This window comes from Cladophialophora psammophila, assembly GCF_000585535.1.
Source record: "Cladophialophora psammophila CBS 110553 chromosome Unknown aczJe-supercont1.2, whole genome shotgun sequence".
NCBI classification, from domain to species: domain Eukaryota; kingdom Fungi; phylum Ascomycota; class Eurotiomycetes; order Chaetothyriales; family Herpotrichiellaceae; genus Cladophialophora; species Cladophialophora psammophila.
Genome location: NW_006912923.1, coordinates 871848 through 894444, shown reverse-complemented (window position 1 = coordinate 894444; position 22597 = coordinate 871848). Strand labels below are relative to the sequence as shown.

The 22597-nt window shown below is 52.2% G+C and overlaps 7 protein-coding genes across 7 annotated transcripts; 4 read left to right on the top strand and 3 right to left on the bottom strand.

Annotated features, from left to right (window-relative positions):
• Nucleotides 1–157: 157 nt before the first annotated feature.
• Nucleotides 158–1424, top strand: A1O5_01647 (protein phosphatase; the record flags this gene model as incomplete). Its single annotated transcript, XM_007742263.1, has 2 exons — nt 158–311; nt 364–1424. 2 exons carry the CDS (start codon nt 158–160, stop codon nt 1422–1424), a joined length of 1215 nt encoding a protein of 404 aa, XP_007740453.1.
• Nucleotides 1425–1814: 390 nt separating this feature from the next.
• A1O5_01646 (uncharacterized protein) lies at nt 1815–4091 on the top strand (the record flags this gene model as incomplete). Its single annotated transcript, XM_007742262.1, has 1 exon — nt 1815–4091. The coding sequence occupies one exon, from the start codon at nt 1815–1817 to the stop codon at nt 4089–4091; it is 2277 nt and encodes a 758-aa protein (XP_007740452.1).
• Nucleotides 4092–5189: 1098 nt separating this feature from the next.
• Nucleotides 5190–8150, bottom strand: A1O5_01645 (uncharacterized protein; the record flags this gene model as incomplete). Its single annotated transcript, XM_007742261.1, has 1 exon — nt 5190–8150. The coding sequence occupies one exon, from the start codon at nt 8148–8150 to the stop codon at nt 5190–5192; it is 2961 nt and encodes a 986-aa protein (XP_007740451.1).
• Nucleotides 8151–12184: 4034 nt separating this feature from the next.
• Nucleotides 12185–13338, bottom strand: A1O5_01644 (alcohol dehydrogenase (NADP+); the record flags this gene model as incomplete). The annotated part of the gene is made up of 2 exons (XM_007742260.1): nt 12185–13210; nt 13264–13338. The coding sequence occupies 2 exons, from the start codon at nt 13336–13338 to the stop codon at nt 12185–12187; spliced, it is 1101 nt and encodes a 366-aa protein (XP_007740450.1).
• Nucleotides 13339–14774: 1436 nt separating this feature from the next.
• A1O5_01643 (uncharacterized protein) lies at nt 14775–16976 on the bottom strand (the record flags this gene model as incomplete). Its single annotated transcript, XM_007742259.1, has 1 exon — nt 14775–16976. One exon carries the CDS (start codon nt 16974–16976, stop codon nt 14775–14777), a length of 2202 nt encoding a protein of 733 aa, XP_007740449.1.
• A 973-nt stretch (nt 16977–17949) lies between these two features.
• On the top strand, nt 17950–19296 carry A1O5_01642 (uncharacterized protein; the record flags this gene model as incomplete). The annotated part of the gene is made up of 1 exon (XM_007742258.1): nt 17950–19296. One exon carries the CDS (start codon nt 17950–17952, stop codon nt 19294–19296), a length of 1347 nt encoding a protein of 448 aa, XP_007740448.1.
• A 1198-nt stretch (nt 19297–20494) lies between these two features.
• A1O5_01641 (uncharacterized protein) lies at nt 20495–22210 on the top strand (the record flags this gene model as incomplete). The annotated part of the gene is made up of 1 exon (XM_007742257.1): nt 20495–22210. One exon carries the CDS (start codon nt 20495–20497, stop codon nt 22208–22210), a length of 1716 nt encoding a protein of 571 aa, XP_007740447.1.
• Nucleotides 22211–22597: the final 387 nt, after the last annotated feature.

Below are 22597 nucleotides of genomic sequence, written 5' to 3'. Positions count from 1 at the left end.
CCAAGCCGAAGGTCTTCAACTACGTCGACCTTGTGAGGGCCCTCCGAACTCCTCCTGCACCTGGATACCTCCCAAGAGCCCCAACCAGCCAGTTGGGCACCGAATCTACGTACAAACGGGCAGATCCAAGCCAAATCACCTCCTTTTCACCAGCACCATGGGCGCAATTAAGGTCCCAGTCCCAGGGCCAGCACATCTCAAGCGATCGGCAGGACCCGACGAGTGGCTTGAGGCGGCAAAGAACTGCAAGTATCTCTCAGAATACCACATGAAGCAGCTCTGCGAGATCGTCAAGGAGTACATGATGGAAGGTTTGACATCCAATGCCGCAGTCTCCTGAGGTACATCTGACCCAATCATCAGAATCAAACATCCAGCCTGTGTCTACCCCGGTCACGATCTGCGGCGATATCCATGGGCAATTCTACGATTTACTCGAACTTTTCCGAGTTGCAGGAGGCATGCCTAATGAATCGGCACCCGAAACACCTGTCACACCCGCAAACATCATTACTTCCGCAGACATTGAACCACCTTCTACTATTACAGACCCGAAACTGAAGAAGAAATTGAAACTTGGAGGAATAGAACATCCTGGTACGCCAAGCGAGAAGAGCAGCGAGATCAGCGATGCTGAAGACGTCCCCTCATCACAACACTCAGAGATCGAAGACGAGCGATCAGAGTCAGGGAATGTCATCTCACGCAAACAAAACGCAAATTTCATTTTCCTTGGAGACTATGTCGATCGTGGATACTTCTCCCTCGAAACACTCACACTTCTACTATGCCTCAAGGCAAAATACCCCGACAAGATTACGTTGGTCAGAGGAAATCACGAGTCTCGCCAGATCACCCAAGTGTACGGCTTCTATGAAGAGTGTGTACAGAAATACGGAAACACCTCAGTCTGGAAAGCCTGCTGTCAAGTCTTTGACTTTATGACGCTAGGAGCCATAGTAGATGGCAAAGTCTTATGTGTGCACGGCGGTCTCTCTCCAGAAATTAGAACGCTCGATCAGGTGCGAGTCGTTGCACGAGCACAAGAAATCCCTCATGAAGGCGCATTCTGTGATCTCGTATGGTCAGACCCCGAAGACGTTGAAACCTGGGCAGTATCGCCTCGAGGAGCCGGGTGGCTGTTTGGAGACCGAGTCAGTCAGGAATTCTGCCATGTCAACGGCCTCAACCTCATTGCAAGAGCGCATCAATTAGTCAATGAAGGCTACAAATATCATTTCAAGAGTCAAGACGTGGTGACGGTATGGAGTGCCCCGAATTACTGCTACAGATGTGGAAACCTGGCATCGGTGTGCGACATTGGCGAAGACATGAAACCATCATTCAAGCTCTTTAGCGCCGTCAAGGATGAGCTACGACATGTTCCACCATCAAGAGGTGGACGGAATGAATACTTCCTTTAGGATCGATGATGATGAACAATTGGCCCAGCAGTGCCAGTCAGGACGACTGGGTTTGGGCGGATGAGCTTGGGAGGGACGGAGGGCTTCTTGCTTGGTGCCATTTTACATGAATTCCGGCATAGCGAAGGCGCGAAGGTGGGCCCATGCGTGCATGTAACAGATATCTAGAGCTGGTTATAGAGCTGGCCTTGGAATGATGACCTTGAAACCAACACTGGATCCTCCTATTCCTTTTCTGGCTTGATTGAGCTCCGGAGTAGTTGATTGCTCCCCGAGTCCCCATCCAAAAATTGGAGATGAGACGTCGGAACTACGTAGATTCTCCGATTTCCCAACTCATAAATCTCACATATCCAGCTCTACAAACAACAACAGAATCATGCGGCGGACATGCGAAGGACAGCTATCTGCCTCTTCAGGCAATCCTTGAAATGTGGCCGACTCAACCTCATTCAGATTCGCAATGGGACATTCTACAGAGAACACCCATCAGCCGATCGCCATGACTCTTCAAATCCACCTCTGTTCCCAGACCTGACATTCGAGCTACCTGCTACGATTTACGAGAAAAGTCACCCTGTCGAAAGGACAAGTGAGCATTGGGCCGTCATCAGTGCATCGGATGGCGCGACATTTCTCGAGATCCTAAGGGGTTCACACATTTGTGTGCCGCCTAATGCAAGGTCCTACCCTTACCTGGCCTCCGGCTACATCGATGATCGGAGGGACCACCGCCTGCGTGTTCCTTCTCGCGCGATTCAATATGTGGGCTTCAATAGCGGGAAAGGACAACTGGCTGGTGGATCGGGAGGAGTAAGAGGCGCATACCTCAGTGCTCGCTACGAGAGTCGACGGGAGGAAACAGATTGGACGGTCATGCAATATCTCAAGGGCGACACAGAACTTAATCCAGGACAAAGAGCTCCAGATGAAGGTGTCGACAGCCACCTCCTCGACAAAGTCATGAGCGATTTACGGTTGGAAAAATTGAAAAACATGCCAGTAAGCAACCTTAGCAATGGACAGACCAGACGAACTAGGATCGCAAAGGCATTACTTGGCAGACCACTCCTTCTCTTGCTCGATGAGCCCTTCATGGGCCTTGATCCGCCTACGTTGGTGACCCTGTCGCCTATGTTAAAGAAGCTGGCGTACCGATCAAGCCCACTTCTGATGCTCGGACTACGCCCTCAAGACCCGATACCAGAGTGGATAACCCATCTGGTCGTGCTTGGTCATAACCATACTGTGGCATTGATGGGTGAAAAGTCGAAAGTGTTATTCGATATACGTCGGTGGGTGAATGTAGCTTCTGGGTCGCAAACCTCAACCGCAAGCCAAATATTTGTCGACCAAATCACAAGGGAATATGGCCTTCCCCCGGCTGGCGTGACGGGTGACGTCTTGAGCGAGACAGGGATATCAAGACATCCAGAAATGCTTGAAGAATCCAGTCCTGCACCGAAAGACAGGGGAGAAATCGGACGGTCTCTCGAAAATGGGACAGAGATAAAGAAGTGTGATCGACAGACTCTTGATGACCTGCTTAACCTCGCCGTCACTGCTACTCCCACAACCCCCTCCAGATCTGCCTTGGAACCCACAGCATCCTGCCAACAGCAGGAATGGTCCGTGCTACCCTCCCCCGGTGAAAGAGATAGACAGCTCAGCGACCCTCTCATCGAACTCTCGTCCATCATCGTGCAATACGGATCCAAAACCGTTCTCGGCCATCCTCCCCCACAACCCGGGCACACCACTCCGGGTCTGAATCTGACAATTAGCCAAGGCACCCGCCTCGCGCTCCTTGGCCCTAACGGGTCCGGAAAGACCACCCTTCTCTCGCTCTTGACTTCGGACCACCCACAGTCCTACTCGCTGCCGATAAAGTTCTTCGGCCGCACAAGATTACCTGATCCCGAGCGAGGAATCCCCGGGTTGAGTCTGTGGGAGATCCAGAGTCGAATTGGGCATTCTTCTCCAGAAATCCATCAGTTCTTCCCCAAGCACTTGGTTGTCAGGAGAGTGCTAGAAAGTGCATGGGCGGAGACCTACGCAGGGAAACCCAATCTCAGCCCAGAGCGAAGTGACATGGTGAATCGATTTCTAAGCTGGTGGGAGCCAGAGCTTCGACAAGACGCCATCGATGCCTCTGGTGCCCATTTCGGATCAGATCTGAGTTGGGCAACCGACAAACAAAACCACGCTTTCGGTACGCTCCCATTTTCCGTACAGCGCCTTCTCCTACTCCTTCGTGCCATCATTAAACAGCCAGATATAATCATCCTCGATGAATCCTTCTCGGGCTTGTCTGCGGACACGAGGGACAAGGCCATGTTGTGGCTTGAATTCGGGGAGAACAAGATAAGACCACACGGTGCACCAACGACACAAGAGGCACCGAGCCTGCACGTCTCAACCGCTACCGAGGCCCCTGTTTCAGTTGCGCAAGGACACAGCGTCCGTTTCACGGGTCTCATGCCCTCCCAGGCCCTCGTCGTGGTAAGTCACGTCAAGGAAGAGATACCCGACTGTGTGGATGAATGGCTCCGTCTCCCAGGCGAGGAGGAAGTCCTGGAGAGTAGCAGGGGCGTGGAAGGCGGCCGCACACACGAAAGAGGCTGGGTGAAGTCTCAAGAAGGCTGGATGAGGGTCTGGGGCCTGTAAGTACATATAGGAGTCCTTGTGCGTAATGTGTCCATGTACAGATGAGGATCTAAATAGAGGCCACATGAGGGGCAAGGGGGGGTTCATCTATCTATCCATCATGTTTTTGGTGTTCACCTCGCCAGGACAAAGGGAATCACGACGTATGCATTTCCAGCATAAAAGTCTCCACACGGAGGACTGTGAATCAGACCCCAGAAAGACGACAAGAGGCATGTGTGATCTACTGCGTAATACACGTACATGTGACCATGCCCTTGGACTATTATCTATGTGCAAGAACTAATATACCGAACTCGAACTCGAACTCGAACTTGAACTACCTCCCCAGAGCAATAGACCACTCTCCACGGCTAGCGAGTATGGAGCAGCTCCCGACCTACCTACACAGGGTATCCAGCTGCCTAGTACATCCATAGCGACACAATCCGGGAAGCACGATAGAATCCCTCAATATCATGCCCCTTGCGGCCCCGTAAAGCAGGCTAGGTCTTACATATACCTCCCTCCGGACACGGCAAGCCTACTTGCGTTAGAACTGCAGCAACGGCAGCGGCAATAGCCATACGTATCGAGAGGGCAGAAGGATCTAAGTTTAGGAACCGTACGGTGTTTGTTGTCATTAATAGATATTCGCGCGTGTGGTATCTCTTCAACGACGGCGACAGCGACGATTGAGTGCGTGGACAGCGACCACCATCCCGAACGAATGACTCAAAGGCATCGACAAGAGCCAAAAGACCTTTCATTCATGTACAAAGTCCCCCGTTTTCTCCATGTTCCAGCCTGACCGGAAGCCGCAGCAACAGCGAGGGAGGGGTATTTGTATTTAGAGTATTATGTAGATTTCAGGATCTGGACACAAACAAGTTAGATCGGACCGATATCTTATCTCAAGCGTCGTCACGGGTCGTTGATATGTACATGCATGGCACAAACAAGAACAACTTTTTCTTGAATCCCATCCACCTATTGTCGCTTGCGAAGTAACTGCAGTGGAAAAGAAAAACACGTCAAAAAGGAACAAATTCCTCCCGGATATAACCAAAGCTCAAGTCTTGCGGCTGAAACATTAACAAAGAGAAGAATCCCACGGCTTTAATCGTCGGCCTCCATCACTGACCGATCTCGTCTGCTACTCGATCGATCCGGGATCATATGAAAAGGAATACTAAACGCCGAGCCGCCGCTTGCCTGACTCCGTTGGCTAGCTTGCCGGCGCAGGATGCGTTCTTTCATCCCAGCGGCGCTACCAGCCAGCGGGTGCTGAGGTGCGTGCTGTTGGGTTGGAGTCGGAGTTTGTTGCCTCTCAGCGTCGTCAGCTACTGATGGTCGAATGAATGATTGCCGGGGAGAAGACACAGGTATTGGGAAGTTTGATAGAGAGACCTCGCCTGGACTTGGTGGTTGATATTGCAGGTGATGATTGATAGGATGGCCGTTGAGGCGAAGGGGGGGCGGCAGGTGTAGAGGTGGCTTCGGACTCTCCAGATCATTGATGATGGACGGACCAGGCCCGTTGAGCTCTGATTCAGCTCTCTGTTTTCCCTTCTCATAAGGCTCTTGGGATGCAGCGGCACTACGGGTTGATCTCTTTCTCCGAGCCTTTCCAGCCTCCCTTTCGTGTGACACTGTCGTCAAATGATGGTAAGGTGTCTCCGTTCTACCATCCTCAAACCGTGTGTCAGCCTCGCCGATCGCATCTGCCGGGGTAGGTGAGTGTCTGACCTGTGAAAAGATGGAAGACGGTGCGACTGGCTTCCCATCGCTGAAGGAGTAACTATGTTTCGGAGGGTTGTATCTGGTTGATGGCGACTCTGGCGGAGGGGATGGCTGTGTAAGAAATTCCTCGTTCAAACTATGTTGAAGTCGAATGAGAGCTGCGCGAGCATCGGCTTGCTTTTGAGCATATTCTCTTTCGTCAAAGGTCGATTGGTACCCGGGAATAGAGCGAATTTGATCCTCGGAAAAGTCATCGTCAATGTACAGATGACTGCCTGTTGGTCGTGTCCTAGTCACGAACTTCCTTGGCGGCTTTGCGTGGCCGTTGCTCTTGACTTCTACTTCTTCGGGAACACTTGTCAGCATTGATCTGCTAGGAGTGTTTGCAAATTCCCTTGTGCTCACGCTGGAGGGACGAACTGGATCAACAGGTTCGATCGAGTTGAGACTCTCTGGAGGCATGTGAATGTATGGACGAGGCGATGACAGCGGATCAATATCATGGTCGGGCTCGAATGGCGGAATTGCTGGTGCCTCTTGTATTTCAGGCTCGACGGACTTCCCACTATCGGCTCCAGCGATAGTTTCGTTTCCACTCTCTATCTTCGGTCTCGATGTTTGTTTCTCGATCTCTTTGACCTTGTTCCTCGAAGGATGATCAGGGCTGCGCTCGTTGCGCTGCACATGCTGCCCTGGGTGTGCAGCTACCCCGGCGACATCCTGGTCGTTTTGCAATTCGACCGGTTTAGAGCTGGTTTGAGTTTCCTCTGTCTTGTCAGATGTATTTGGCGCTTCCAAAATAACGCTTGCTCGAGGCGATGCGGATGCAATAGTGGTAATGGGTGAAAAACCGATGGCAAAATGAGAACGAGCAGGAGGGTTTTCTGACCTGGGCTGTTCTGAATGTGACTCTGGCTGTGGTTGAAGAGATTGTGGAACATCAGCAGCAGCTGGCTGTTCCCCCCTAATAGGTGAATGGTTTGTTGCCTGGGTCAACTCGATGTCGGTTTCCCCGTCTTCTGTAGACGGCCCGAACGTAGCGACTCCCTGTCCTTTCCGCATTGTATCAACTTTCGCATGTTCTAGGACGGGAGAAGAGCTGTAGTTTGACGGAGGAGAGCCTTCAGAGAAAACCTCTGAATCATTACCGGTCAAATCCATAATTGTTCGATTGGGGAGGTTGATTGTGCGCTTCACGGAAGACGCGTTGCTTAAGTTTGAGGGCGACCGCACCGAATAACTATGGCCTTGTGAATCCGTAGAGTGGTCTGGAGAGGTGACAATTCCCTGACGGTGCAATGGAAATGGTTCATTAGACTTCACTTGCGTCACTTCTGAAGTCGAAAGTTGATAGCTGCTGAGAGCACCATTGGGAAAGACGGGAGCCTGGAAGTCTCCCGAACCCCTGCTAAGATGTCCAGGATGGCCATGAGCCAGCATAGGCTCGTGAGAACTGCTCGCTAGTGTCGTTGCGGGGCTCGCAAGTGATTGTGTTTGACGGGGGTCTTCCGTACTATGTCTTGAAGCCGGCAATTCGTGCAACTGTCCTTGAGAATCCCAAGATTGATGACTTTGTTGTCGGGAATGCGTCCCGATCGAATTGTGGATATTTTGAGTATGTCGGGGAAAAGGCCGCTCCACAGGTTTTTGCGGCGACCGCGGGTGGCTGCTCGCAGGGCTAGATATCCCTCTCATCTGAACAGGCGACTGGCTGCCATGAAACCCACTTTGATGGGCAGACGGGGAGCTATCAACGCTACCGCTTCCAGGGAGATTAGGATATGCATTCCTGGCGGCAACTTCTTCTTGGAATTTGGAAGAAGGTACATACTCGTGAGTGCCTTCGAGAGCAACTCGAGCCAAATCCAAGTTCCGTTCGGCCACGTCCTCATTGTACCCAGGTCTGAGGATTGGGCTATTTGAGGTTGAGAGGGAGAAGATGTCGACGTAGCGAGGGGTTTTGGGTCGGACCTGGTCTTTTGGGTATCTATCTGCAGGATACTGATATTCTTGCTCTGCTTTGGCAACGGAGTCAGCCGCTCGAGTGACGGCGTTCATTAAACTGCCGCTTCCATCCGTGCCAGGTCGTGACCAAGAGGTTGAGGGTCTTGCGATACCACCACCCAGCGCAGACTGAGCCCTGTGACTGACACTTGGCTTGTATTGATTGTCTGTCGAGGTAGTCCGGGTGTGGTTTGAGCCCGGGCTTGTAGTGATTGACCGGAGGATGTGCTCGGTGCTCTGGATCTTTCTCAGACTGCCCACTCTCGACTCCTGTCTTCCCTCGTTCCCTTTGCTCTTCCGTCGAGTCCATAACTTCTTCAAACCACTCTCCATGGTGATGTCAGAGGGTCATTCCGCCAGCCGCAGCAGCAAATTTGTCTCCCGCTCATGTATAGTCGGTAAGATCCCGAATGTTCTCCACCACATATTAGGTGTCAAAGCCGGCGGACGAAGACAGTGAGCCTGGAACCAAATTGTGGAAGCAGACTTTTCGGAGGTGCAGAGCAGAAGGAACAGAGATCGACGAGTGCGCAGGCTAAGGTCCGAGTTGCCGGGGCGGCAAGGATAGTTCCTGGTGTGCGTATGCAGTCACGGACCACCTCTCACCAGCGATTCGATACTATATTGTCATGATTCCTCCACATACCAGGTCCAAGATCAAATCCAAGAGCAGGCGGGTTGGCTTGGAATAGGCAGGATGATGCCCCAAGGGAGCTTTGGTCGCAGGTTGGTTGAGGCCACGAAGGAAATACGGCGAGACGGGTTTGCAAAGTTTATAATGTCATTAGAGGAAGGATTGTACCCAGATTGCAACGGATGTCATCGATAGGCTCAGATGGGTGGAAAGTTGCGGGTTGACAATTGGGGGGGTTGGCACCTGCACAAACCAAGACGATGGAGCAGCCTGTAGGATGTTATTTTTCTGGCTCCTCTTGCTCCCCTCGCTCCTCTCGCTCCTATCTCCACCCGCAGGCCCAGCCCACTAACCGTTGAAGCTCTGATCTCTGGCGGGTGGCTTTTACCCATCCATGGCCTAGGTAAGCTCATTGCCTAGGTAGGTGGCCCAGGCGCCTGTTTTGGGCCTCTCACCATTGATCATGAGCCGCCACAAAATGTCCTGCTCTGCGGTGGATTGGGCGGGACGCGGGAGCTGCAGTGGCCGGATTTTTCTCTTGACCAGAAAGCGAAGCGAACCACCAGATCGACGCCTATGAGGTACAAGCTGCTCTTTTCGCTTCCGCCCGCCCTCAATCAGTGTCCGAGCGTTTGCCTTTCAGGGATCTTCCCATCTCGAAACGAAGACCCATCCAGGCGTTCCACCTCGGCGCTCGCAAGCCAAGTCGGATCACTTTGCAGTAGGTGCTGAAGTCCGGAGAACAGGAGGGAGAACATTTGACAGGGTCCTTTTCCTGGGGAATCGGGGGAGGTGTGGCAAACACTTCAAGTGTCTGGAAGGGGGCGATTAGAGACGCTGCACATTCACCCGCTAAAGAACACTGCTAACCAACAAGATGCAGGTGGAATGGTCCGAGCACAGCCAGGGACCCTGCTGCCCTGGTTCTGGAGCCAGGGACTCCAGCGCCGCCCGAAGGACTGACACCTTGACACACTGACACAACCACTCAGTTGCCTTACCGCCCCCTCGGATTCGCACCCGCCAACGGCCCTCCAGCCAGTCACGGACCTGCCCAACAACAACCCTCTCCAACGGCTCCAAGAAAGGCTGGTACAGTATTCCGAATGCCATCAGAAAGGGACCTGACTCCACAGGCGGCCGATTATCTTCGATGTCAAATACCAGATGGTCGTCCGTCATTCTTAATGCCACGGCTGTTGAAGGAGTAATACGGGTTCGCAAATAACTTGCTTGAGGTTGGCGAAGATATTAAACTGCAAATCCGCCATGGACCGATATGCCGCCAGTTTGGGATGAGATTGACCGTCCGTGGCACCCGAGCGTGTAAAGTCGAGAAAGACTTTACGAAGTCTCGTGGGAAAGCTCGAATCAACAGATTCTAGGCACGAGAGAGCAGATTGTTCCTCAAACGCGACACTGTTTGGCGTTGTAGATATGAGTGGTAATGATTGTAAAAGAGAGGGGAACTCAGTAGATTCGTTTCTCAATTTCATCGCCTGGTGCTTCGCATTGGCAACGAGCAAGATACTGTTGAATATCCTGTTTTGATTGTTCTTGGCACTCACGCTGGTGGAGAGCAGGATCCTGTTCCCTATCGTGCTCTGGTGTTTTTGCAAACTCTTGAGAATCACGATCGCAGCGAGAAGGATCTTTTTCCCTACCGTGCTTTGGTTGTTCTTTGGGATCACATTTGTCAGTTTGCTCGTCTCGACTGATAAAACTGCTCCTTCTTTGACGTTCCGAGGTATTTATTCCTGACCCCCCACAACTCTTGGTTTTCGGAGTGATACTTTTATGAGCGTTACCGGCAGAACTCACCATACCTCCGTTTGCTAGCATTTGTTTTTTTTTTCTTCCTTTCTCGATTTTCCGTAGATAGTCATCGCTGACTGCTGCGTCGTAGTTACCATTGATTGCTCTTTCGAAAAGCCCTCTAAGACCCCACAAGCATGCGGGTGCGAATACCGCCTTTTCGACTCTGTGGTCTCCGAGTATACCATAAAAGCTCGTCGCGTATATGATGAAAACCCCCCAAAAGCAGATTCGTCAGAGCTGCAGAGTCGCTAGCGAAATAGCAAAGCAAAGTTACGTGCAATATCAACAGCAGGTGCACGATTGCTTGCCATATGTGGATGTAGACAATAAGCCAGATAGTGACCGCGAGGAGGATGAATACGAATATGCCAAGGAAGACATCATCGTTGAATGTGGCAGCGGATGGCACAATCTTTGCTTCGTGCAGCTTCGTAAGACGTCTCACTCAGCCGCCAGGGTAGATCTGGCGGTCCCGATGTGCGGATGGAGTGTGGCCCGCACCTGTATTTTACGACGACCAAGAAGGCCTGATAGCAAGCATTGCAATGTCAGGAATTGCCTCTGCCAGTAGGACCTTCTTAGCACTTTTCCATGGTGGAGGCACATTAGAATGCTCCGTAGAAGTAATCGTAGAGAGATACTCGCAGGAAGGAAAAACACAATGAAACCCAGCAAAATGGAGATGACATGTTGATAAAATGGTGAAACTCTGACATCCTGGCCGCTCAAAATCAGTAACCCCGCCGCGGCAGAGAAGGTATAGATGAAGAAGTTCAGGACATCAGTCCGAGGAGGAGTGTATTGTTGAGACATGTTGCTGGTGCCGACTGTATTTGCCTTTCATCAATTGCAACTGAAGATCTAGACTCATCCGTTCTCACACAGATCTTTAGGTATCTTCAAAACATTGTACGCACTTGTTGAGCTTCGCAGGCGGCACACAGGGCGATGGGACTTCAAAATTAAATCTCCACAGGCTTTTCCTGGTGTTCTGACAGGACCGCACTGGCTGGCGTAAACAACAAGCCAATAACGGGTCCAAGATAATTGTATGACCATCTCTGCCTGATTTCCAGATGAGGCGACGCCAGAGGATCACGACTGAAGGTGCCGGTGTGTGGCTGGACTGTGCATGATCTCGTATATGTAGACATGGTATGTACGAGATTTGGACTTTTCTCCATGCGATTGGATAATGGTCAATGAGCTCGTTACAACACCTTCTAGTATCAATTAGTGTAGGGCAATCAGTGTTTCCTTTCAGGCGTAAACTAGATACACTGCTAAGGACTCTTCTTCACACTTTGTTGATTGTGTACGGAATCCGATTTGTTTAGGGACTGATCTCTTCCTGCTAGCTGGCGAGTCGGCGAACGGGTAAGAGAGGGCAATAGAGGGATATTGTCTAGTCTTGCCAAGGTGCTAACCCAATTGTAGGGCCAGGTGCAATTGGGAAGGTAAGCCGGATCGCAACGGCGGGTACTCGGTATCACTGGGTACTGGGTACATTAGCCTCAGTCCTCAGACCCGATCAGGGCCCGATGGACCCCGCCCTTATTGGCTAGCCTGGGAGCTAAAGCGTCGGCCAATCACAAAATTCGAAGAATGCCAACCAGTGCGCCCTGCCCCCTTAAGGCAACTGAGCCGATGGGTCTGAGACAATATTACATAATAGGGGACTAGGTGCTGCGTTTGATGAAGATGACCAGACTTTGCGGCAACAGAATGGGTACACCATGCAAAAGAAAACACCTGCTTTTTGACAGGCACTTTCTGTGTCACAGTGGCCTTCCCTAAGTTGGACATGCGTTTAGATGTACAACAAAATAGCAGGACCGCCGCCTCGGCACCTCTCGATGGTTTCCTATTAGCTTCTGGACAACTGTTGTGACCTTTTTCAGCGCTGCCAGCTTCCTCATTCACGAGATCCAAACACCTTGTCATAATCGGTCAAAGTGAACCGATATCGTATCTTATTTGCCGCGACGCGAGACACCACCTCTGCGCATCCCTTCTCCGAGATGGGAACCGTCTCGACCATGGGGAAGAGCTGTTTTTCCGCTGCTAGTTTCAACATGGCCAAGGCCTCGGGTCTGTTGCCAATATGGCTCGCACCAATGGAGCTGCCATTGCTCATAAACATCTGGGCCTTTAGAGGTGGTAGGGCCTCGTCTGGCAGACCAACTTGATGGAATGTGGCGTTGACCTTGCAGAGCGACAGGTATTCTTGCAGGTCAAAAGTGTGGGTCATGTCGGCGGTATTGAGCACAAAGTCAAAAGCAAAGGCGTATTTCTCTGCCCAACCCTTCTCGGTATTTGTCACAAACTCCTTTGCGCCCAGCTTCAGAGCATCCTCCTTTTTGCTGGGAGAATGTGAGATGACCGTGACGTCGGCACCCAGAGCATTGGCCCACATGACTCCGAAGTGACCTAAGCCACCCAAGCCAACAATCGCCACTTTCTTGCCTGGACCGATGCCTGCCCGGACGAGGGGACTCCAAGTCGTCAATCCTGCACAAAGCATGGGAGCGGCGAGGTGCGAGGGAATAGCATCGGGGATAGGGAAGACGAAGTATTCGTGGGCCCGAATGTGGGAGGAGTACCCGCCCTGGGAGATGGTCTCGTCTGGATCGACCTCTTTCGGGTAAGGAGCACCATATGTATCGACCCCGTGTGAGCAGTAGTTCTCGTTGTCACTCTTGCACTGGGGGCATTTGAGGCAGGCCCAGATCTGAGCACCAACCCCCACGCGATCTCCAACTTTAACAGTCTTCACAGCGTCTCCGACTTTGACAGCATGACCAACTACCTCGTGGCCGACACAGATGGGCAGCGGTGCTTCTCCCCAGCCACCATTGATTGTGTGCACATCGGAGCCGCAGACGCCACAGCACTCGATCTTGATATCAATATCGTGGTCGCCAAACTTCTTGGGTTTGAACTGCAGCGTTCGGGGTCAGCGTGGTTCCCGGCGGGTTTGCGAGAAGATTTTACCTCTTGCTTGTGAAACTCGGTCCACTTCTGCTGGTCCCTGATCATGAACCCTTCAAAAGTATCGGGGTAGCCCATGACTGCAGACGGTATATGGCAGAAGTTCAATTCGAGGAGGAAAAGAGGTCCAAGGTGTACGAAAAACACGCGTGCAAAGAGGAACAAGAACGCGAAACAGAAAAGAGAAGGGGGCTGGGTAAAGAAATCCGTTTCTTTTCTTTCCAGAAAATAAGTTTCAAATTTATCCAGACGCAAACACGCACGCGGGGCAGAATGAGCAGAATGACACGAGGGAGCAGGTAAATAGGCTATGATGCAACAACGACATGGTTTCCGACCGTCATTCCACAATCGTGACGTTATCGACGACTCTGCAAATACCTACTCCTCCGCGAGCAAACCATCAACAACGACTGGCACACGGCCAGCGGGCATCGTCTGCCACCACACCGGGCCAAACTGCCGCCGATGGGTCGGCAAATTCCTCGACAAGTCCAGAAATGGGTACCGAGTTCGTTACTTGTTAGGGGAGAGAACTAGGAGGTCAGGAAATGCTCCGGCGAATCATCCCCTCATTGAGCAGGCCCAGCGCCATCCATCCCAGCGGCCACGAGCCAGACCCAACTTCACAAAACTCCCTCTTTTGCAAACCATGTCGATGGGCCGCCAGCCGCACATGTCGTGAAGTTAAGTCAAGTCAGTCACTCTCCTTTACAAGAATGTATTAATACTTTAGCAAGGTCCTCGATGCGAGGTAAACTGGCGCAGGAAATACAGCTCATTCCCATCGCCCCCACCACCCCACGAATCCATGAGGGCCACCCTCCCAACCGGCCATTCTACCGAGGAGGCCGAAGGATACGCCGTGCACAGGGCGATACCTCGTAAGCAAGGGCACACGTAACGGACCGCCGCCATCGGACAACGAACGGCGCCCCTTGCAGACAATAAATGTACAGACACGCAGAGCGTCCCGAGCTCCAACGACACCCTGCCCGCTGCACCTCGGGCTTTGATGCCCCGAACCGCCTTCCTCCCATCTATGTATGCAGTGATCTGGCAACTACGTATGTAGGTGACGATGATAGGGCTAGGAGATGTCCTCTGTCCCCCAAAGTGACGAAGCATTATTCGACCCATCTTCCTGCACCTCACTTCGCACCATTGCAGCGCTCACCAATGGCCGGTGTTCCAATGGGAATCACACCCGAAAGCAAAAAGGACGATTTCTCCTTCCAGCAACAATGGCGGAGCGCCGAATGGTAACAATGGTCCTCGGACAGCTGCTGCGAGGCTACAGTCACGATCCCTCATTCGACCATCTTGCTGCTGAAATGACCACTGTTCCAAAATGCCATCAGGGATATGATCACCGAATTTTTGGAATCTCCGATAGATGCTCAACCAATATAGCGGCAGCAGGTCCTGTTGGCACAGGTCTGATCATGACTCCCTCCCCCCGAGGATCTCTTCATCTCTCATAAATCCTACTAAAAACAATCACTCAAAAATAATCAATCGCCCTCGTCGTCATCACCCTCCGCATACTTGACGGCCTTCCGCTTAGCACTCCTTCCGCTCAGAGTTCGCGTTGGTGCGCGCCGATTGACTTTGGTAACAGCCGGAGCCACCTCCTCCGCATCCGTAAGGTCCGGCATCTCGAAGTCTTGCGAGTCCTTCTTCCCTTTGTCGTCGGGATAAGATTCTTGGTCGCTTGTACTCGGGGTCAGCACAGTTGTATTTGCGGTCTTCTTATTCTTCACGCTTCCTCCCAAATGAGGAGCCCGGACTGGTTTCCTCTTCTTCGCCTTCACCACACCGTACACACTCCTTGCTCTAGCGAGATTAGGCTTGGTCCCAGGAATCGCATTCGTGTCTACAACTTCAAAAGTGTGCGCATGGGCCGCGGAGCCTGGCGTATCTGCCTCTGCCGACGCTTCTCTCGCAGCCTGCCACGCAGCTTTCTCGGCCCGCCTTAGCGCCGCTCGCTCGGCCGTCGTCTTTGCCTTTGCTGGATCTCGAGGCTTGACGTCTCGTTTCTTTGGACGCAGCCATTCTTCCATGCCTGGAGGCCAGTAGACTCGTCCATCGGGACCACCCATGCTGATCTCGGAATCTGGGATCAGAGGCAGTGGTGGAACTTCTCTGTCAGCATCTTCATCATTGTCGACCAGTTCTTCTTCATCGTCCTCGATCAGGCGCTTCTTTCTGGGGGATTTCTTCTTCCTCGGAGGTTTCCATGCCTTATTCTCGTCGTTCCGTACGTACGGTGTCATATCATTGAAGGTGTCAAATCCGGGCAACTTGAACGTGCGCATGAGTTCGAAGACAGCTTGTTCCTTGTCTTTGGCTTCGATCATTAGATCCATGTCCGGCGGACAGGGCGGCAATGTTGCAGGTCGCGGGTTGTGCTTCCGGCGCTGTCGTGCTGTAATGGCCGATGGCACAGGCTCTGAATAGTGCATTTTCTGCGTAATACCCTTTCTTGTCCATGTGGCTGTGATCCTATCATAGAGACCCATGATGTCCAGTGTACCTTCACGCACCTTGTCCCCATCAAAGACAATGTTGTGATGGTGGAAATCCAGCACAAGTGGGATATTCAGTTCTTCACACACAGGCAGCAGATCATGCACACTGTAACTAACATCGTCATTCTCCAAAACCAGACGGTCTTTGATGCCCTGTCGGAGCTTGACGTAATTCTCTTTGAATCGAGCGATAGTGACGGCCTTGTCGCCGAAGACACCACCCATGTGCAAGATCATCACCGCGTCTCGATTCAGCTGTGGCGGCAACTCCAACAGCTCGAGCATCTCGCAGTGGTATTCTAGGTCGCGGATCGAGGCTTGTATAACCTCCTTTCGCGGTGAGCCCAGTTGTGTGAATTGCCCGGGATGGGTCGTCAAGCGGTGACCGAGCTCGGCAGCCACGCGACCGGCTTCTGCAAGCACTTCTGAGGCAAAGGGGGCGAGCTGGTACCCGTACACATCGTGGCTGGCAAATGGAAACATCTCAGACGAGAGCCGGAGAAATTTGATGCCATAGCGATGGTTCCAGCGTAACATCTTAACAATATCCCGCGCATTGGCGAGACCCAAGGCTTCCACATACTCTTGCCCCCGAGCAATGTCCGCCGGCTGATCCTTGTCTGGTCGATTTTTGGTTGGATGTTCGGGCTGGGTAGGATCTTTCAGCGGGTGGCGGTGCTCGAGGATCGAGGCGATGCGACACGTTCGTGACGAAAAGACTGGTGGATTTGCAGCACGGAGGTAGGTGTTGAGACAGGCATAGCCCAAGCGGCCCTTCCACGGCAATGGGAGGTACGAGCTGTTTACTGGAGGCGGTCGGGACAGGGCTTCTTTCAGTTCTTCAGGGTTGGCTTCCACGTCTCCTTCAGCTTCAGGATCTTCCTTGTCAAGCCCGTCCCCTCCTTTCGGCGAGGTTTTGACATTGACGGTCGGTGCGGGAAGTGTCTCGGAAAGTCCACCGACTACCTCTTTCCCGGTCCTTGCTTTCTTGCTTTTCATATTGTCAACCTCAGGCTCCTCAGCGTCTGGCGAAGGACAGAAACTGTCTGGGTTAGTGTCAATTCTGGCCGAGGCCGCAATAGAGGCATTTCTGGGACTAGTTCGTCGAGGTGATGCAGGAGCCGATCTAGCAGAAGTGACATTGGTGATCTTGGTGGCCTTGATTGACCTCTTTCGTTTGACCATCGCAGTTGGCGGTAACGATACAGATCTCGGTGTCAAGCCAGGGCGGACATGGGGTGTAATTGTCGGGGCAGTAAAGCGTCTGAGACCAAGTAGGCGATATTTGCTAGCGCTTCGGATTGAACACAGAGGAGCAACTGAGGAATTCAACATGCGATGTATCTATTGAGCGGTTCGGCTTGACTTTGGGTGAGAGAGTGACCGAGCTACATACTCAGTACATGATTCCACTTGCAGGTGGCAGCAGTGCAGTGACCAGCATATCCAAGCTCCTCTCCACGACGTCATCGACTTTTGTGTTTGACATTTGTTGCTCCTCGCTCAGCTGCCAGCTGCACCTCGTCCACACGACTCTCGAGATCGATCTTCACACCCGCGTTGTTTCGATCGGGGAAAGGCAAGACACCCTCTCCTTGCATTGGCACCAATAAATGGCCAGCTCGTCATTGCATGGTGTGGTACAGCAGCTAATCCTCCTTTTCTGCCGCCCATGGACCATCGAGCCAATCTACAGGGTCTCGCCCGCTGCAGGGATCGATAAACGGCCTCGCTACCAGCCATTTGCAGCCATCTACCCCATCCCAGTGGCAACCGGCTCTTCTGATTTGTCCTGCGGGAAACAGTCCTTGGACGGTCCCAATGCTGTCGGACCACACCACACCGCGAACCCTTTATCCGCTCAAGGGCCATCTGAGAACGCCTCCTCCTCCTACTGAAATGGCCAGACCATCTCTGACCATCTCTGACCATCTCCCAGCCGTGGCGAAGAGTCAGCACCAATCCATGTCTCCATGCCGCCGATTGTGTTTGACGGACTTGATCAAAATCCATCAAGCCACTTCCGTAGTCTGTGATGGTTGTCTAAGACCTGCTTGACTGACTGTGTGCTTTTCTGTCTCGTCCATTTCGGAAGATTCAACTCCGCCTTTCCCGCTGCTGATATCTCGGCGCATCATACACCAAGGACATCTACAAAATGCCAGTTCTCGCCAACTTTCGCAGAAAACTTTCACGAACCAAGTCCGCACCTGACCCAGTTGAAGTAGTGGAAGAGAATCGGGCCAAATTGCAGCCATGGCCCAGCAAAGCATTATCTTTGACACCCTCGGACGAACAGCTCGTCTCGAAACTGGCTTTCACTCCCGACACAGCAATTATCGAACGACCACCTCGCCAACAGACCCCCTCGGTTGGGACGAGGTGGTCCGAAAGGACAATCTTCAACAATGTCGAGTCGGGCTTTCTGTCACTGCCGACAGAGCTATTGATGTTTCTCCAGCAATACTTGAACCCCAGCAGCGAGGTCGCTCTCCGTCATAGTTGCTCCAGGTTCTTTCATCTGTACAGCACACCATCTTTTGTCTTGACAGGGAAAGAGCTGTTCGATTTTCTCTGCATGACTGAACGCGATCAGGACCCCGCTGAACTGGATAGGTTGGTGTGCGGCAAGTGTCAAACGCTGCATATCCGGTCTACTTTTCCTATCCCAGAGATCAAGCAGGAACCCACCTTCCGAGATTGCAGACAGGTCTGGTTATGTCCGCACCGTCACTTTGGTTACCAGAAGACGATCCGCAACATCAAGGCCGGTGTGGAGTCGCCATTTCGGGTTGAGACGCTTGAACCCTGTTCGAGGTGCAGAAACTCCATTCGCAACCGGTCTGTTGCTGACCGACCGGAGAAAGGCACCTCAGTCATGGATTTGGAAAATTCAAAAGCAGAATCTCTTTTGATCTCCAAAGTTGCCCTCCTTCAAGCGCCGTCGCCTCTATACAACACAAGAACAACCGGTGGTAGTGGCATGTACAAAGAAGTGTTTCAGGTCAAGGACGTTTCAAGCGCGCTCCAAGCGATCGATTTCCGGCTTTGCCCTCATTTGAAGCTGGGTGACCCCTACATCCTTAGCAAATTTTGCAGGGCATGCATTAATACCCAGCGCCTCCCACCAGGGGTCAAGGGCCCACCGTGTATCAACGAGTCAAAGCGAGAGTTTAGAGACGGCCGCGCTGGTGCAAGGTGTAAAGGCACCTGCTTTACTCGAGGTTGCAAGACACAATTTATGTTTCAGGCTCGTGAAAGTCTTTCACCTGATGCATCTGGGAGACGACAAGTTTGGCTCATTGTTGTCATCTATCGCTGGCTTGGTCCACTCCTGACCGCTGGACGGGATGCAACCTGGACTGCCCATGCTACCGATCATCAAGAACGGAAGGAGATGCGCGTGAAATGGGCAGAATGGGAAAAATCAAATCGATCTGGAAGACAATGCATGCCGAACTGGAGCATATGCCTTCTTCATCCAGAAGACTCGAATTTACGATAAATTGAGATGGAATGACAAGGATATTCGATTGTCGAGACGGTCGTCCCGGCAACAGCGTGGAGCACTGCCGGATAGTAGGTGCGCTGCGCATGTCGCTCGTGCATTATCGTTCGTGGCCGAGATCGATGAGGGGGATTACGTCTACCTCTAATCTACAGGTCGACAGCGACGTGGAGCTTCTTCCCACAGCTAGGCAAAAAAATTTAAAAAATTTTTGGCCCACAGGAACCAAAACAACCGCGGAAATGGGAATCAGTCCTTCCAAGATGATCGCTTTTGCCATGATACAAGGCTGATTCAGTCACAGAATTTGTACTATATACGAAGAGAATCAGTGAGTCGTGACTTGGAACTTGCTTCTCACCAGCAGAAGAGCTCCCCACAGCTTGCTATGTTCCATGGTTCGGCTCAATATCCCCCCAGGCGGACAGGACGCGCTCGTTCCTCGGATCGCGCAATCGTTGACAAGCAAAACCAGCTCAAACCCCTCTTCGAGCAACGATGGGCATTGGCGCTTCAAACCCGAGGGACCTAAATTATACCCAGTACACAGTCACATCCCCCAGATTCCTTTAGTTGTACGATGGTTGAGCCGAGAGCCGGTTAGCTTTGGTGGCTGAGATTGGCGGACAGTGCTCGATTGTCACCGGGACAACGACTGTGGGGTGGTTCGTGCTTGCCCAACAAAAGCTAGCAGGCTGGAACCCGAGAGCTCAAGGAAGGCCTGAAGAATGTCACTATGGGGCAGGAGATGGACACATTCTCTGGGGTACTGGCGACCAGACCGCGCTTGAGCCTCGTCATTTTTTGGGGTTACCTCCTTGCAAGCTGTATCCACACAAGCTTATCCTTGAGCTTTGTTCAGCAGGCATTGTTAGTGCGCCATCTCAAGAAATTTGAAGCAGGAAGGACATTATTTGGTGTGGTTACCTTGACGTGTATGTGATGGCGGCCAGAATATACAAAAGGGAAGCATCAGGTCGCTCAAAGGCACACACTCATCCACCTCATCATCAAGCTTGGTCGCTTCTTTCACAGCAACAGCATTCAGCTCCTTTGGTCTGCAAGCGACCCTGCTATACGTGTGTTGATCCTGTTATACATCCCTCTTCCACCAACCCAGACGCGTCACGCTATCTTCGAACCTCCCCTTTTTGCCTCGTCGCCTCTTGCCCCCGTTTCCCATCCGAGAACAAATATGTCTCGCTTCCTCCACCTCTCCCTTGCCCTCTCTTCCATAGTATGGCTACCTATATGCACTCAAGCCCATATGCAGATGAGCTGGCCATACCCCCTGAGAAGTCCCCTTGACCCCGACGTCCCTGTGGACGAGAAAGACTATGATATGACATCCCCGCTGTTGGCGGACGGTTCTAACTTTCCTTGCAAGAATTATCAGAATGACACAGATGGATACGTGACCAAAGCTACTTATATTTCCGGCGGCACCTACGACATGTGGCTAAATGGGACCACCGAACACGACGGAGGCTCTTGTCAACTATCTTTGTCTTACGACAATGGAGTTTCGTTCAAAGTCATCAAGTCTATGATCGGCGGATGCCCCTTGACACACAACTACAACTTCACGGTTCCCAGCTTTGCGCCTTCTTCGGATTCGGCTCTGCTTTCCTGGTCCTGGTTCAATCTCGTTGGAAACAGGGAGATGTATCAAAACTGCGCCAGAGTCCAGATCATCAGTGGACCGAACCAGCGGTACCGCCGAGCTTCTCCCTACAGACGACAAGCTTCTTCCATGGATCAGCTACCGGACATGTTCGTGTGCAATGTTGGCAATGGCTGTCAGACCATCGAAGGGCAAGAAGTGGTTTTTCCAGATCCCGGTAACGATGTCGTCTATGGTCAGGATGCAATTGTTCCCGGCCCGGGTCCGGGCTTTACCATCCAGGGTGCCGCTATTTCGACAAGCACAAGTTCAGACTCTGGGGCTTCCAGTACCGCTGGATCTACGTTATTAGACGCTTCCGCAACGACAACCTCTAATCCCTCGTCCTCGACTACGGCAATTGGAACTACAAGCACGGCCCCATCCACAACTACTACTGGGTCTGGGTCAGCGGCGATGTTCTTCACCAATCTTTCCACCACTCTGGTCACAACCACAACCGCAACTACATTCCCTTCCTTGCTTTTAGCTGACAGGACAACCACTTCATCCCCCTTCTCCTCAAGAACTAGCTTCGCTACTAACGATGCAGGAACCATGACTAACTCTAATGTTTTATTGACTTCCCCAACGACGACGACTGCGACGACAACCATAACAACCATGACAACCACTTCATCCCCCTTCTCTTCAAGAAATAACCTCGCTACGAACGGTACAGAAACCATGATTGACTCTACTACTTTTACGACTTCCCCGATGACGACGGCGACAACAGCGGCCACGACCACGGCATCCAACCTTGCGAAATCCGACTTTGTAGCATACTCGACGACTACAAGTACGACCCTCACGACTTCAGCTATAAGCACCTTGACGAGCACTTTCTTCACATTCCCTATAACGAGAGACACAATACCAACCACTTTTACGACCTTGGCCCGCGTCGCCAGCACCAGCACCAGCACCAGCTCCACTTCTGCCACATCTCTCCCCCTCCCCTGCGTCCCCGGCACTTTCACCTGCAACACCCTTTTCAGCTTCTCCCAGTGCATCGCCACAACAACGGGAACGACATATATCCACATGGGCCCCGTCGCCCCCGGCACGACCTGCGTAAATGGCCAAATCGTCCGCGAGAACGACGGGCCTTGCACACCCAACGGTGCGTTGTTCTGCAACGGGGAAAGGTCGTTTTATATGTGCGACCAGGGTGGACTCGTGGACATGGGCCCTGTCGCCCCGGCGACGGTCTGTCGGGATGGGGAGATTCTCGCTGCACGATGATTCTTGTCGTTCAAGAACAAGAAATACAGCCTTTTCCATTCATTCTTGGCGCTCATCATCTATCTTTTTCAAAAGGGAATCAAATCGTTTTGCACAGAAGCGGGAAAACAGGAACGGAAACGAAGGGAAAAAATCGGGTGGCGTTCTTGGGCGTTCATCGAGTCCACAGCGGTTCGGGACTTGCTCCGTCTGCTCCGTCTCCAGCCAGGCGGTTTTGGTCATGGCATAGCGGTGGCCGGGAGGATTACGAACCGGACAGAGGAAGGCGATATGGGACGGACACAACGGGAATGGGGACGAGGATACAGCATAAGGATTGGTACCACCCTGAGACGGATCAACAGAACAGAAGATACCAGAGGATACCTGTTTTTATTTATTTCTTAC